General features: G+C 49.4%; 3 protein-coding genes across 3 annotated transcripts; 1 reads left to right on the forward strand and 2 right to left on the reverse strand.

Annotated features, from left to right (window-relative positions):
* Positions 1–3,497: 3,497 nt before the first annotated feature.
* LTB (lymphotoxin beta (TNF superfamily, member 3)) lies at positions 3,498–5,313 on the forward strand. The gene is made up of 4 exons (XM_006896197.1): positions 3,498–3,659; positions 4,055–4,103; positions 4,315–4,383; positions 4,859–5,313. Exons 1-4 carry the CDS (start codon positions 3,498–3,500, stop codon positions 5,311–5,313), a joined length of 735 nt encoding a protein of 244 aa, XP_006896259.1.
* Positions 5,314–9,054: 3,741 nt separating this feature from the next.
* TNF (tumor necrosis factor) lies at positions 9,055–10,724 on the reverse strand. Its single transcript, XM_006896198.1, has 4 exons — positions 10,539–10,724; positions 10,023–10,068; positions 9,787–9,834; positions 9,055–9,476 (listed from the first exon to the last, which is right to left on the reverse strand). The coding sequence occupies exons 1-4, from the start codon at positions 10,722–10,724 to the stop codon at positions 9,055–9,057; spliced, it is 702 nt and encodes a 233-aa protein (XP_006896260.1).
* A 2,616-nt stretch (positions 10,725–13,340) lies between these two features.
* Positions 13,341–14,274, reverse strand: LTA (lymphotoxin alpha). The gene is made up of 3 exons (XM_006896199.1): positions 14,176–14,274; positions 13,985–14,090; positions 13,341–13,753 (listed from the first exon to the last, which is right to left on the reverse strand). The coding sequence occupies exons 1-3, from the start codon at positions 14,272–14,274 to the stop codon at positions 13,341–13,343; spliced, it is 618 nt and encodes a 205-aa protein (XP_006896261.1).
* Positions 14,275–15,449: the final 1,175 nt, after the last annotated feature.

A 15,449-nucleotide genomic window follows, 5' to 3' on the forward strand; every position in this document is an offset into this window, starting at 1 on the left:
TTGTTTAACTAGGATCCTTTTGGTACACTGCTTAAGCAATTGTGAACGTCAAATGAAATCCAACTGAGTGACCCTAAACTGCTCTGTTCAAACCATGTGGCCTAGTGGCAAGAAGCTGCGCTGCAATCCCGAAGGCATGAGGTTCGAGGCCACCATCTGCTCCACAGGAGAAGGATGGGTAATCTCCTCCCTTGCAGTTAACTACCTCTGAAAACCCACCCGAGGGTCAGCTATGGGTCGGTTCCAACTTGATGGTACACAACAACAACAACCTGCTCTGTAATCCCGAAGGCACACGGTTCAAATCCACTAGCTGTTCTGTGGGAGAAGGATAGGCAGTCTCCTTCTGTGTGATTTACTGCCTCTGAAAACCTGATGGAGGGTCAGCCATGGGTCAGTTCCAACGTGAAGGTACACAGAAACCACAATAATAGAATAGGATTGAACTGCCCTAGGATTTCCTAGACTCTGATCTTTATGAAAGTTGACTGCCACATCTTTCTCCCATGAAACCAGTGGTTCAAACTGCCCTCCCATGAGCAGCTGCCTGTTTAACTCTGTGTCAGTAAGTTAGAGGTTAAGTGTTAGGATGCTAAGGGGAAGGTCAGCAGTTCTAGACTCAAGAAAAGACTGCGTCATTCTCTTGAAATCTACGGCCTCAGAAACCCAGGAAAAGGATATCATGAGGTATATCATGGCAACGGGTCTAGTTTATTTTTCCATTTATGCTGGAAGTCTTGGTGGCACAGTGTTTAAGCACTTGGCTTCTAACAGGTCAGTGGTTTGAACCCACCAGCTACTCTACCATAGAAAGAAGTGGGAGTTTGTGTCAATGAAGATTAATATTCAGCCTTAGAAACTCTTACATCACAATTCTGTTTTACAGTGTCGCTCAGTCAGAATTGGCTTGATGGTAGCGGATGTTTTGTTTTGTGTTTTATTGTTTGGGTTAAAGATGACTTTCAGGGAACAACTTGGTTTTCAGGTATTAAGATAACATCTGGGTAATGGTTTTAACCTCATTAACCTATTTTAACCTCAGTGGCTCCAGAAATCTAGATTCCATGATCATTTGAGAGTTTGTTCCTCAACCCTTCACATAGACCAAGAAGAGTTCATTATCTTGGCGAATCTGCGTAGGCACACACATTTCATTTCCCACATGAAACCATGAGCTCTTGCAGACTTGGAACGGCTTGTCTGGTGTTACAGAGTTGTATGCAGCAGGGTGCTTGGTTAGCTGATTAACTAATAGGACCACTGTTGTTGTTGTTATGTGCCATTAAGTTGCCTGCGACTCTAGGTACAGCAGCTCTGAAGCCTGCTCTGTCCTGAGCCAGTCTCACGCACTCCAACACACCTACCCACGTTGCTCTAGGTACCGTATCATTAGAGGCAGTCAAACTAACTGTGCGTGATACAGGTGACAGATCCTCCACAGAAAGCTGATGAAGATGTTGGTGCTCAGGAAAGAAATTAGGGGCAATCAGGTAGATTTCTTACAGGAGGCAGCATTCTGATGCTGTGCACAGAATCAAGTAAGGGCAGTGGTCCCAGACCCCCTGGTAAGAGACCTGGTGAAGGGTCAGTTTGAGGCCATAGCTATGGTGGGGTTACGTACCCAATCCTTGAGGAGAAAGGAGTAGGACACCTGATGTCTGGATCCATTTGCATTTGCATTTTCTTCTCCAGATTCAAGAACTTTCTGCTACTTTCCCACTCTCAACGTGACTTTACAGGACAAGAGAACAATACTCATTTGATTGTTTCATTTTTATTTATTAACAAATAATATAAATATTTATTATTTTAAAAATTAAAAGATAAAGATTGAACAAAAATGATACAGTGAGTGTATTTCTATTATCTAGAGTCTACAGTTCACATTTTGCTCTATTTGTTTTCTCTCGTATCCATCTATCAACTCATTTCATTTTTGGATGTCTTGCAAAGTTCCCCACAGAACATTTAATCTCTAAACCTTCCAGCATGCTTATCACTGACAGTTACAGCATCTGTTTCCCCTTTTTTTCAGGGGCAGAGGAAGGTAACATTTACATAGAGAGGAGTGCACAAATCTGTAGTGAAGATCATTTTTTAAACTACCTTGTGGTGAAGGTCAGAGCCAATCAGTTTAGATTCAAGTCTTGGCTCTGCCACTAACTGCATGACTTTCCACAAGTTATTCAGCCTATCTGTTCCTCAGTTTCCTGACAAGATTAAAGGACTACTAGAAAGAAAGTGTGCAGATCACTGGCAGACACATGTTAAATGCTATTTGTATATTATTATCTTGAATGTAGAGATGTCATTAAGGGAAGATGATCTGGGATTGTTCCCAACTCTTCTGAGCTCATTCCTACCCCGCCTTCAACTCTTCTCTATATGACACTGCCCATTCACTTGTTGCCTGTTGCTCTGCTTTGCTCATCCACTCATTCTTAAAAGTTTTTAATAGACTAACCCCAAATTCACTGCCATCTTATCAATTCCAGCTCATGGGGACCCTCTATTGGTTTCTGAAGTTGTAAGTCTTTATAGGAGATTGTCCATCTTTCTCCAGAGTATTTATAACACTGGCCTTTCAATGAGCTGTTCAACACATACCAAATTAAGCCACCAGGACTCCCTAACCATTTAAATGGAGTCCTGGTGGTGTAGCAGGTTCAATTTACAGACTCAGAAACCCTGGGGCAGGTCTACTCTGTCTTTTAGGGTCACTCTGAATTGGAATAGACTTGATGGTATCATATTTGATTTTGGGGCTACAAATGGATCAGGGGTATCCTAGACTTCAAAAGCTCTTTGAGGTTGGGCCTGTGCCTCCTCTGTCTTCTGCTGCACTCTGCATACAGGAGAGAAGGGGTTCCTTTTCCATCCCTCTATTGTCAACCAGTAGTCACGGGTGATGCAAAGATGCCCTTCAGTGGCCATCACTGGGCATTGCTTAACTCTGCCTTTCTCATCTCCAAGAGGAGCCAGGGGTAAGCAAGGTAATGGGAGGGAGAGGCCAATGTTCTGGGAGATCTTGACATCTATCCCACCAGATTCCAGTTCTTGTCCTCCTATTCCAGCCCCTGGCCTCAGGGACGTGGAGGTAGCCCACCTTCTAACACCCTCCTCAACGAGGAAATGAAGAAGAATTCAGGGTACACTGTAAGTTGTGAGTCTTGTGTGTGTTTATTGCAGTCTAGCTATTTAGCCTTCTACAAGCTACTTTCTTACCCTGGGCCTTGGCTTTCCTCTCTGTAAAAAAATCTCAAAGCCCCTCTCCAGCCAAAGCCTGATAGCCTGTCCCTCCACCCCAACTTCTTCCCCAATTCAGAGAACCCAGGCATCCAGATGCCCCGCCCTAGCTCTGGGTAAACAGGAAGCTGGGTAAGGGGAGTAGGGGTGTGTGGAAAGTCCCGGCCAGGTGTATGGGTCTATGGGGAGGGGGTAGTCCCACCCCTGGGGTATGAAAGCCCCCCTTGCCCTGGCACTGGCTCAGAGTCTCCATGGAGGCACTGGGGCTGGAGGGCCGGGGTGAGAGACCCCAGGGGAGGGGCTGCCTCTTGCTGGCTGTGGCTGGAGCCATTGTATTGGGGTCTGTGGTGCTATCGGTGCCCATCACTGTCCTGACTGTGCTGGCGTTGATGCCCCAGGAGCGGGGAGCACTGGTGAGTGGCTGCAACAGGAGGGCTGTATGTTAACATGCCCACTCACCTCTCATTTTGCCTGTGCGGCTCCTGCTTCATCCTGCTCTGCGGTCTCTCTACTGTTCCTGGTGCTAAAAACTGTCAGTTTCTACTGGTCTTATTTCCAAGCTTCCATGATGCTGTAGTGTCCTCATGTCTCCAGGCTCCTTCCTGGTTGTCTGTCTGTCTTCCCTCTTCTTTCCTATGACACAGCTCAAGCTCAAGGGCAACTTTGCTGGCTCTCCTCCCAGGAAGATGTATGCTGGGAGGTGGGGCTGGTGGAGAAGGCCAGTTTTGGGGCTTTGGTCAACTTTGGGAGGGATGAGGTTGGCATTAGCTGGGCCTGAACTGTGGGCACTGTGACCCCACCCCGTCAGGTAACAGAGATTGCCGACCTGAGGAGACAGACCCAGCAACAACAACTGGGTAAGAGCAGATCATCTTCCTCTTTCCCCTCCTGGCCTTTAGAGACCCCCCAGATCTGGTCTGGTCCCACACCCTCTTCCTCCAGGTGTTTAGGGGCTCCATCCCTGAGTCCTAGAGTTCTATTGTACCAGCAGGACCATGCATAGGTGGCCCCCCAACCTTCCAATTATGACCTCTTCACCCCTTTTAGAGTCCGTGGAGCTGCCCGAAGAGGAAAAGGAAGAAGAAGAGGAAGAGGAAGCAGATCTCAGCTCAAGGCTCCCTGCTGCCCACCTCATAGGTAAGGTCTTGGATAAAGGTTTACATAGCTTTGGGGGGGGGGGTGGGAATCAAACAAGGATACAGGGGGCTCAGCACACTGTCCCAAGCCTACAAGATCGGCTCACCCACGGTTAGAGCTCCTTTATCCTATAATTCGGGTGTGGATTTCCAAGCCACCCTACTACTTCCCGCTCCTAAAGTGTCTACCCTTCCAGAGGTTTCCCTATCCCAGCTTTCAGGCTCCTTTCCGGTAGCAATCAAACTCCGGCTTGGCTCTCAGCACCACAGCGCCCCGCACCCCAACATGCAGTTCCCTTAACCCCCAAAGCATAGTCATTCCAGAGGTGGCACCCAACACCTTGCCCCCAGGTTGGATTCCTGCAGCGCGCCCATAAGCCCAGCTACTCCCATGCCCGTTCTCTCCGGAATCCCGGGCCTGGATCGTCCCTCTAGGATCGGATTCCCTGAGAGCCCACGAGTCCTTTTCTCCGCAGGTTCTTGGAAGATCGGACAAGGCCTAGGCTGGGAGACGAAGAAAGAAGAGGCGTTTCTGAGGAGCGGGACGCAGTTCTCCGGGGCCGAGGGCCTGGCGCTCCCCCAGGACGGCCTCTACTATCTTTACTGCTCCATCGGCTACCGGGGCCGCGCGCCCCCTGCTGGCCGAGCCCTGCTCGGCCACTCGGTCACCCTGCGCAGCTCGCTGTATCGGGCAGGGGGCGCCTATGGCCCGGGGCTCCCCCAGCTGCTGCTCGAGGGCGCCGAGACCGTGACCTCGGTTTTGGACTCAACCAGGAGGCAGGAGTACGGGCCCCTCTGGTTTACCAGCGTAGGGTTCGGCGGTCTGGTGCAGCTCCGGAGGGGCGAGAGGGTGTATGTCAACATCAGTCACCCCGATATGGTGGATTACAGGAGAGGGAAGACCTTCTTTGGGGCTGTGATGGTGGGGTGAGGGATGCCTGTGTCTCAAGAAACACGAATGCGTTGTCCTACGATGTGGCTTGGCCCAGAAATTGGGGACCCAGACGCTCGGGGCCCCATGGCAGGGAGGGAAAGGTAGGGGACTGTCTGGAAATGGATTTTGAAAGTGATGAAAATAAAGAATGTAAAGTATTAGTGCTGCCAATACAGATGCTGAAGTGCTGACTTGTCTTCAACTACGGTGGGCACATAAGTGCTGGTTAAATTATTCTTTATTTGGTAGGGGATAGGTGGGGGTGGGATATCGCTTGAAACCATTCATGGTACTGCTTATGGCCTTTATTCCCTGGGATCACAGACTGGGGGGCCCTAACCCCTCTCAGATCCTGTCTCTGAATGGCCTGTGGCATTATTAGCCCTGTTGAGAGAGGAGGAAGAGCATTTCCTGAATTCTAAAGCTATGCAATGGTGGCCTAGCAACAAGAAGCTGCACTGCAATCCCCAAGGCTGGTGGTTCGAGTCCACCAGCTGCTCCACACGAGAGGGATGGGCAATCTCCTCTCAGTGTGATTAACTGCCTCAGAAAACCCGCTGGAGGGTCAGCTATTGGTACACCACCACCACACCACCACTACCACCATCACCACCACCACCACCACCACCTCCACCTTAGTCTTTAAAGGAACTCCAAAGCACCTTCAAACATGATATCCAGAGTCACTCTACTTACTCTTTTTCTTGGGTCCCTCCCAACAGTGAGAGGGCTCATGGCAGGGAGAGATGATAGGGATGACTCAGAAAGGCCCAATGGAGAGTCAGTTCTTAATGCTGCCAAGGAAGAGGGATGATGCTCCGAGGGGCGCAGCACTCCTCCCCTGCTTGCTGCATGAAAGCCACGTCAGCAATTGCCCCCAGGTCAGCAGTTGCCCCCATAGTCAGCACTTTTCCAAAGAGTAATGTGTACTTCAGAGACATGGAGGGAGGGGGTTACTGGAGAAAACTGGGGATGTTTGAGAAACGGATAACAAGTTGGTGTATATGGGCCTAGGGAAGGAGACTGTTGTGCCTGAGGGTCCCAGGGAGAGCCCGGGGTTGGGGAGGGAAATCCAGTCCCTTTCAGGGTGGGATGGAAAATCCTCACCCTTGTTGCACACTTTAGTCAAGTGCTGGTGACCCAGGGTGAGTAACAACACCTCCCTATGACCGACTTTCAGTCCACATCTAGAGGAGGCAAAGGGGCACCCAAGCCTTTATCTAGGTCACTGTTATGGAACACCTCACCCCTGTTGGCATACCACATGATTTTTTTCCTCTCTTGTAACCCAGGGCAGGAAGGTAAACTTGCTGCTGAGACTGGTGGGTATTACCACTCATTGAGTCTCCATTTCTTGACACCATATTTGTCTTTGATGCCATCTTCAAAAAATTCCTCCTCTGGGCATGGGATTTTCTCTTTAGGATTCCTCACCTCACGCACCTTCTCTGAGCATTTGCCTAAGAAATGGTTAGCTTCTGGGCCCTTCACCTGCACATCGCCTTTGCTGTTAATTTTTGTTGAGGTGAGCACTACTCATAGCGACCCAATTGAACAAAAGGCCTGAAGCCTTTTTATAACTTATCATCATTTATCAAATTTCATAGAGTTTCCAGAGGCATCATCTGCACATTATTGTTTGAAAAATTGGTGAGTCAAAACTTGCACATGAATCCTTCACCTACATGTTACTGCTTGCTTTTTATTTTCTTTCTTTGGTTCAGTTTTGGTTATTGAGAGAATGGAAGGGAATAAACTGCTGGGGGCTGGGGAGTTGAGCCTCAAGCTGGAAGGGAGAAAGCCAGTTTCCTTTGGGTGCCTACCTTGTGCCAAGAACCTGTGTTTCTTCTGTTTCTGGGGTCCTTATAAGCAGTGGGCATAATCATCTCATTTTTGTTTTTTTCACCCATCTCATTTTTGATGTTGTTAGGTGCAGACAAGTCGAGTAGAACTCATAGTGACCCTATGAACAACAGATCTCAACTCTGTCCTCTCCTGTGCCATCCTCACACTTCCTGACACACTAGGGCCCTTTGTGGTAGTCACTTCATCAATTCACCTGGTCAAGGGTCTTCCTCTCTTTCACTGACCCTCCACCCTTCCAAGCATCATGTCCCCCCTGAGGTATAGCCCCTTCTAGCATCCTGACTGAAGTATGTGAGGTGAAGCCTCATCATTCTTGCCTCCAAAGAGCACTTTTTAAATTTTTTTAAAAATTTTTTAAAAAATTTTTATTATTTTTGTGTGAGTGTACCGTCAAATCAGATCTGACTGGTACAGGAGGAGATTGTTCCTCCTTCCCCGGCAGAGCATCTGGTGGATTCGAACTGTGCACCTCTGGGATTGTAGTTGCAGCTCCTTGCCACTAGGCCTCCAGAGCTCCCCTCAAAGAGCGCTTTGACTGCACCCTCTCCAAAACATATTTGTTTGCTCTTTTGGCAGTCCATGGGATCCTCTTTGGTAGATTGGGTTAAGTGACTGGATCAGGTTGCACAGTTAGGACAGCACTGGGTGGGTGGCCTGGAGCGAGAAAACTGGAGCCCAGACACCTGAATCTCTGGAAGTTCCTTGGCTGTGATTCAGGTGCCTGAGAATGTGGCTTCTTCCCAGCTCTCTCAGGCTACAGCAACTGCCGGAAATCTTACCTGAGCCGCAGGACTTTCCCAGCAAGGATTGGAATTCCCAGAGTTGGAAATTCCCGTGCCCTGAGGGCAAGGTAATTGGGTTCAAGCTTCTGTTTCCCAGAGTGGGGGTGTAGGGATATTATTTGATTTGGATTTTTTTCTCCCAGTAGGGTTTTCTGGACATCAGGTAGTCTCAGAGTCGTAGCCTGGGACTGGTTCTGTCAGACTTTGAAATTCTTCAGAGAGAGGGAGCCAAGTGCAGTATTCACTCCAAGAGACCAGGTTTCTTTTCCAAGTGAACTTTATTTCTCGCCACTGACCAGTAGGGCGGTTACAGAGGCAACTCCCCTGGGGAGCAGAGGTTCAGCGATGAAGCGACAGTCTGTCACCAAATCAGCATCATTCAGACAAGCTGATCAGATCAATACTTTTTTCCCCCCAAAAAGACAAAAAGCAAAAGGAGGTACAGGGGGTCAGGAGGCCAGGTGAAAGCAATGGACAGCTCAACTTTGTTTTCACAGAAAACATGTCTGAGACAAGGCAGCTCCTGCATTGGGTCCTCCAAGACCCTCAACCTCCCTAATAAATACACTTATCAGGAAATAAATAATAAATAAATAAATAAATACAAATAATAATAATAATAACAACAATAAATAATCACAAGCATAAATATAAATAAAGGGGCCTGACTCTTGCTGAATGGCCAGGGCTCTGCATCTCCTGGAAGAGAGTATGGAAACTTCTACAAAGATGGAAGTTGGAGGCCACGTCAACTTCTAGGTGAGGTCATCTCAGGATCTGAAGGGCTCTAGATACAGCCAAAGACTCATTGGCCTCCATAGTCTAACTGTCCCCATTCGCATTCAGGGATCCAGTGGGTTCTGGAAGGCCCAGTTCAGATTCTAAGTGGTGGCCAGCACCCTATTGGCCAAGTCGCACATCTCTTCATATCAGGCTTTTAAGTATTGTTGTTTGAGGTGATTAATTTGAGGCCCAGTGCTTGGCCCCTATTTTCCTTTCTAAGCTCTGAGGTGTTAAGGGGAATGAAGGAACGATTAATAAAGAGGATAAGGTGAACGAGGGATGGGGAAGAATGCGTGTCCATTTTCCCTCATAGGGCAATGACCCCAAAATAGACCTGTCCTGTCTCAGCCAGGTCAAGATAGTCAGGCAGATTGATCTCAGCGCTGAGTCGATCACCCTTTTCCAGCTGGAAGACTCCTCCCTGATAGATAGGCTCATACCAGGGCTTGGCCTCAGCCCCCTCTGGGGTCTCCTGATGGCAGGGGCTCTTGATGGCAGATAGGAGATTGACTTTGTTCTGGTAGGAGATGGCAAACCGGCTGATGGTGTGGGTGAGGAGCAAGTGGGTGTTGGGGCAGCCTAGGCCTTTGAAGAGGACTTGAGAGTAGATGAGGTAGAGCCCTTTGGAGGGCACCACCAGCTGATTGTCTATCAGCTGCATTCCATTTTCCAAGAGGGCATTAGCACGACGGTGTATCCACAGGAGCTTCCCCTCCACTTGATGGTTTGCTGGAGGGAGAGAAAGAGGGAAGAAGAGTTGGTGTGACATTGTTGGTCACTTCCACTCTCCACATCCTGACCCTCAAGTTCTGCCTACTCTGCCACATCCGGTTCCTATTCCATCTGTCTGTCTGTATCCCATCTGGTCACGAGGTTCTCAACATCCCCTTTAAGGTCTGTTCTGTTAATGTGATGTCCCCTCAAGCTCTCCTCTCTAGATGTCTGTCTATCCTCAGCTCTGTTCAAGCCTCCAATCCTACCCTTCCCCATCCTATTTGCTCTCCCTTCTTAGCACCCAAAACATCCACAGAGCTCTTACCTACAACGTGGGCTACAGGCTTGTCACTTGAAGCTTGAGAAGATGATCCTGAAGAAGAAAGAAAAAAGGTGAGACCCTTGAAGTTTCCAGAAAAATACCCCTTTGATCTTGATCTCCATTTCTCCTCCTCTCTCAGAACCAAAGATCTAATATTCCCCGCCCCCCATCACTTCTATCCCAGGACTGACTCCTATTTCTACCCAACCTCAGAATTGGGAGATTTTGGAGACACTTACTGAGTGTTTGGGCCAAGGGGTTGATTAGATGCAAGTTATCTGGGAACTGCTGAAAAGAAGAAAGAGGGGTTTGCATTAGAAAGATGTCCCCACAAAAAGATAAATAGCTGCCACCAATTATCCAGTTGCTGTCTCTGCCCCAACCTCTGCTTTACTTTTTTCACTTATCTATTTATTTACCCATCCATCCTTCTATTCAACAACTGCCCTTATCTTCATTTTTCCATATCTTTCTTCTTTTTATCTATCTCCTTATTTCTGTTATATGTCCCATATCTCTTTCTGTCTCATTAGCTTTATTCACATCCCTTGTTTATTTCCAATATCTATGCTATAACCCATATTTAGTGAGCACCTCCCATGTACCAAATACTTTCTATTTCTTTCCCTTTATCTCTTTCTGACTCCCCATTTTTCTATGTTCTCCCTCCCTACCCCAACCCTTCTACACATCTGTATCCTCTACCCTATCTTTTTTTGCCCCAGTTTCTGAATGAAGACTAGTAAGACACTCACCTCTTCCCCTTGGGGCCCGATAACCCCAAAGTGCAGCAGGCAGAAGAGGGTGGTGGCTCCTGCCACGAGGAGGAAGGAGAAGAAGCTGAGACACAGGCACCATCTGGAGCCCTGGGGCCCCCCTACTTTCTTGGGGAGCTCCTCCTCGGCCAGCTCCACGTCCCGGATCATGCTTTCAGTGCTCATGGTGTCCTTTGCAGAGGTGTTCAAGTACAGCTGAAAGAAGTGGAGCCCTGGGGCAATGTATGTATAGAGAGACTCCTGCCTGGCTGCTTGCCTGAGGGTGTGGTGTCTGAATGGGTCTTGCCAGGCAGTTATGGAGCTGTTGCTCTCCCTCCTGCTGGTCCCTTGGTGTCCTCGCTGAGGGAGCTCTGCTGGCTGGGTGTGCAGACAGCTGCCTTTATACTCTTGGGGCAGAGGAGGGCGGGGAGAAGCTCTCATTCAACCATAGGAAAACTTCCTTGGTGGAGAAACCCATGAGCTCATCTGGAGGAAGCGGTAGTGGGTCCTACACCTTCTGTCTCGGTTTCTTCTCCACTGCGGGGGCGGAGTTTGGAAAGTTGGGGACACCCAGGCATTAAGGATGCCTCTAACCTTCCTCATTTGGATTCTGAGGGGTTGCTTTCTGGGTCAGTTGCTGATGTGTGCATAGGACCCTCGGACTGGCTCCCAGTTTCCTCCTGTCTCTCAGTTTTCGTTGCCTTAATTTTTCCTGAGGACCAGTTCTGTGAACGGTTTTTCTTTAATTTCCACAGTGGGTGCACTTGGGGGTAGAAGTCCAAAGGGCAGGGTAGGAGGGGCTTCAGAATGCTGGATCCTTGCAACAGGTGAGGGAGGAAGCCAGGCTCATAAGGCCTGTATCAGAGTCTTGGGCTCCAGGGCATATGCTTGGGCCACTGGGGGAAAAGAGCTGGAGGATAGGGAGCTACCCTTAGACTAGGGGTTTAGATGGGCCTCTGGAAGGGATTGTGATTATAGCAGGGACAAGCCTGGGACAGCCCCAGAAGGAGTGAAATCAACCCTGGGAATTCACAGACCCCTCGAGGTAGATCTTCTCCTTTCATTCTGATCTTGGGACACAAACTGTTGGTTTCAGTCTTGGCTTCTGAGGGAACTTGAGTTCTCTGGTTTTTGCATGATGCCTCCACTTCTGGAGTCCCTGTGTGTGGTCATGGCTCCTAGAGAACTCTGGAGACACTCAAATTCCTGAAGACAGTTCCAGTCCTCTGCTGTTGTGTGTCCACATCTCTCCAGAAAACCCATTTCCCCCAAGTTCCTGGAGACAGCCTTTTTCCTCTGTCCTCTGGCCATCTGTCCTCTGGTCCTCTGTCCTCTAGCCCTCTGTGAGTGGCCACAGTTCCTCAACTATCCCTTATTTTCCATAACTTCCTAGTCCTAGAGGTTCTGTAGCTCATCAGGGTTCTCTGTGTACAGGCCGCCAGAGCCCTGAGCTTCCCCTTCTTTGGTATGGTCACTTTAGTGCCCTTACATGTGGCCATGTTTCGACCTTTGGCACATCGCCTTCCATCAGCTTATCCCTCCATTCCTTTGCAGCTGTGTGGCTACTGTTATCTTTTTGAAACTGCTAGGGAATGGCAAAAGAAATGCTAACAAAGTCAATAAGTCAGAAACTGTTCTGGACAATGGTGTGAAATGGTGGCAAAACAACACAAGGAAAACACATATATAGAAGAAGGGCAGACCCCAAGGGCCACCATAAATCCATCAGAAGCTGTACACCACCAGAAAGCTGTATAAACTCAAGTCCCATTAAAAAAACTTCTTATAAACTCGTATATAAGATAAGGGTAGGGTCAGATTTTCCTGGCCCATTCATAGTCTGCTATGAACGTCTAATAAACCCCTGTATCTTTCTCTTGTTCTCACCTGGTGTCAGTGTCTTTCTTGTAGCAGTGTTTTATCAAAGTCTTATATCCAAGTCAGAACTTGCCAGTTTTTACTCGAAGAGGCCCGTGGATCTTTGTGGAAATCATCCCCTTGACAAGACCACCATGGAAATCATCCCCTTGACAAGACCACCACTGCCCCCACAGTGCCTGGGACCTCTTTACCTCCTTGTCTCTCATATACCATCCCCCTTTGAGACATCTGTCTCTCCCAGCCTTTCACAGAGAGATCTGGGACATTCCATCCTCCCAGACAGACAGATAGACACAACATTTCAGAGGAAAGAGGTTTATTGATCTTCATTGAGGGTACAGATCTTGCCTCAGGGATGTCTAGTGAAGCTGTGACTAGCTCTTAAGAATCTCCCCCTTTCTTCTCGAACCCTTACCCCTCCTCTCTCTGCAGACTTTTGTGTGCTGATGCCTTTTCATTCTTCATCGCTTGAGTCTGTTTCTCTTTCTCACTTCTAACTACCTATTATTTCCCCTCTCTCCATCTTTTATAAATAAATAATTTAATTTCCCCTTCATAAATAATTACCCCTCCTGTTCTTAAATCACCCACTCTAGCTTCTCCACGTGTGTGCTCGCTCCTCCTCCACGTCTGGCTCTAGGCCCCACCTAGACCGGCAAGACAGACAGCTCTGGGCTGGGAATTTCTAGGCAGCCTTGAAACCTTAGCAGAGCATCCGGGGTGGCTCAGGGTGGTGTGATCTCTCTCCTGAGTGCCTAGAATTCCTTCTTGGAAGCTCCTGATGATCTGAGTGAGGGAAGGATTGAGACTGTCAAGGGAGAGGTGGTGGTGGTGGTACACCTTGAAACTGTCAGAATGGAGGCAAAATGGGGAGTAGGCTTTGAGACCAATTTTTCTCTTCTTTCTGGGTTTTTCCAAGTTCTATAGAGCAAAGGCTCCAAAGAAGACACTACTGGGGCTCAGGAGGAGGTGGGAGATGCCAGCTGTGTGAGTGGATAGCTGGTCTCCCCGGGTGAGCAGAAACACAGCTCCCTGGTACATCGAGCGCATCCAAGGTCCCTGTGGTCCTGGACACACAGACTTCTGGGTACTGAGGAGAGGCACATGGGAGGGGTACTGGGAGGAGTAGAGCTGGACTTCATGGGCCAAGTAGAGAGGGGTTGAGGTAGCCTTGGAGGAGCAACCTTCTCCAGAGAAGACCACTTGAGAGTAGACAAAATAGAGGCCACTTGTGGGGACCAGGAGGGAATTGTTGCTCAAAGAGAAGCCATGTCGGAGGAAGGCATGGTATGTATTTGCTCTCCAGCGCAGCGAGGTGTGGGTCCTGGGGTCTCCTAGGAAAAGTCAAGGGGATAAAGGGTCTGGGGACTTAGAGTTCTCAGTCCTAGAGAAGCAGATAATAGGTTTAGTCCCTGGAGAATGGTTGTAGGAGATACAAGTTTTAAACACTCTGTCTTTGTGGTCAGGGGAAATTGAGGCAGAGATGGGAGAGTGCTTGAGGTCTAGGGAGGAACTAGGGGAAGAGTGGGAGCTGGATGTTTGGGAACAGACAGATGGATGCTTACCAATGAGGTGAGCAGCAGGTTTGAGAGTGCCTGGGGTGAAGTACTTCTGGGGGTGCTTCTGGGCAGTCTGAACAGCTGAGGGTGTGAGGTCAACCCTAGGGAGCCCCTAGGAGAGAACAGAGTTAGGCGGGGCTCCGGATCCAACGGTTGGCTGGGCCGCCCCAGATGCTCTCATTCCCCTGCTCCCTCACCTGAGTCACAGATGGCAGGGCCAACAGCAGCCCCAGAAGGAGGAGGAGGAGCGAGGTGCAATGCACCCTCAGAAGGTAGAAATGGCCAGGCTGTGTCATGTGGAGAACCTGCAGGGAGAGAGAGTGAGCGGGGCGGGGCGCACTGCGGAAGAAGGCCTCCCACCCGGTGGAGACAGCCACCCCAAGAGACAGGGCGACAGACAGAGAAAGATGCAGTCAGGGAGACCCTGAGGTAAGATGGGGCAAAAAGAAAGAAACAGATGCGAAAGGAACAGAAAACAGAGGAGGACAGAGCGACAGAAACAGAAGATGTATGACAGAGGTAGAAAAAACCCGGCAGCTGGAGAGTTAGAGATGGGGGGCCACAAACCAAAACCAAACCCACCAACAGCAAGCCCGGGGCAGGCTGGGACCCAGTGGGACCAGGTGCAGGCCAAGAGGCAGGACTCCACTGCCAGGCAGCAAAGGAGACGGGGAGGGAGAGTCTCACCTGCTGTGCGGGGCCCCTGGGCCCGGACGCTTGGGTCCCTTTATAGAGGAAGCGGCAGTGGCTGCGTGGCAGGCAGCGGGCGGTTCTAGGCCAGGGCTGGGGCCCGGGGAAGCCCCCAGGGCTTAGAAGATGCTGCTGTTTCAGTCGAAGGCAGGAAAGGCTGAGGCCTAGGAGAGAACCGCAGGCGAGGGGCTCAAGCAACTGAGTTCTGGGAAAGGGACCAGGGTCAGGGGAACTGTAGACTGGGAGGGCCAGCGTGTGGGGTCAGGCTTAGGTGTTCCAGGGAAAAGGCAGTAAATTCAGGGAGGCAGAGGCGTGGCAACTGAGGTGTGGGCTAGAGGCCCAGTTCCTTGGAAAGTGAGCACGGAGAACCCCTCTGCACAGATTAAAGACTCCTCTCTGCCTCCGTTTCCTCCTGGTGTACTCTCTGCCCTGGCCCTAACCTGCTCAAGTCACACATATGTGCACTTTCCAGGTCGCCTCATAGCTTTTATGTCAAAAAATTCCATTATGTCCCCCTAACCTGAGACTTCCAGGATTATGCTTGTTGTTCTAGCGCAAACAGGAAGCATCTCCTTATGTTCTCCAAAGTGTCCTGGTTTAGCAGATTTTGTGATCTTACCCAGACATGATGTCATGATGGGGTCTCACCCCACTCCTGATGAATAACTCCAATCTCTCACTGATCTCAGGTAGCACTCAAAGACTTAGATAACCCAAAAGAAATGCACCCTCAAGGCCCAAGAACATAGTCAGCTTGAGGTTCTTTGCAAGGGAAGGCTTT

The sequence above is a fragment of the Elephantulus edwardii genome, unplaced genomic scaffold, assembly GCF_000299155.1.
Source record: "Elephantulus edwardii isolate Elephantulus edwardi_28Jun2011 unplaced genomic scaffold, EleEdw1.0 scaffold00184, whole genome shotgun sequence".
NCBI classification, from domain to species: Eukaryota; Metazoa; Chordata; class Mammalia; order Macroscelidea; family Macroscelididae; genus Elephantulus; species Elephantulus edwardii.

What these genes read in the sequence shown, in the direction of transcription:
- LTB (XM_006896197.1), top strand. Translation starts at nt 3,498, where the DNA reads ATGGAGGCACTGGGGCTGGAGGGCCGGGGTGAGAGACCCCAGGGGAGG. An exon ending in CCCAGGAGCGGGGAGCACTG is followed by an intron (nt 3,660 to 4,054) that starts GTGAGTGGCTGC and finishes CCACCCCGTCAG; the next exon opens with GTAACAGAGATTGCCGACCT. An exon ending in CCCTGCTGCCCACCTCATAG is followed by an intron (nt 4,384 to 4,858) that starts GTAAGGTCTTGG and finishes TTTTCTCCGCAG; the next exon opens with GTTCTTGGAAGATCGGACAA.
- TNF (XM_006896198.1), bottom strand. Translation starts at nt 10,724, where the DNA reads ATGAGCACTGAAAGCATGATCCGGGACGTGGAGCTGGCCGAGGAGGAG. An exon ending in TCGGGCCCCAAGGGGAAGAG is followed by an intron (nt 10,069 to 10,538) that starts GTGAGTGTCTTA and finishes TCTTTTCAGCAG; the next exon opens with TTCCCAGATAACTTGCATCT. An exon ending in CCCCTTGGCCCAAACACTCA is followed by an intron (nt 9,835 to 10,022) that starts GTAAGTGTCTCC and finishes TTTCTTCTTCAG; the next exon opens with GATCATCTTCTCAAGCTTCA.
- LTA (XM_006896199.1), bottom strand. Translation starts at nt 14,274, where the DNA reads ATGACACAGCCTGGCCATTTCTACCTTCTGAGGGTGCATTGCACCTCG. An exon ending in CCCTGCCATCTGTGACTCAG is followed by an intron (nt 14,091 to 14,175) that starts GTGAGGGAGCAG and finishes GTTCTCTCCTAG; the next exon opens with GGGCTCCCTAGGGTTGACCT. An exon ending in ACCTGCTGCTCACCTCATTG is followed by an intron (nt 13,754 to 13,984) that starts GTAAGCATCCAT and finishes GACTTTTCCTAG; the next exon opens with GAGACCCCAGGACCCACACC.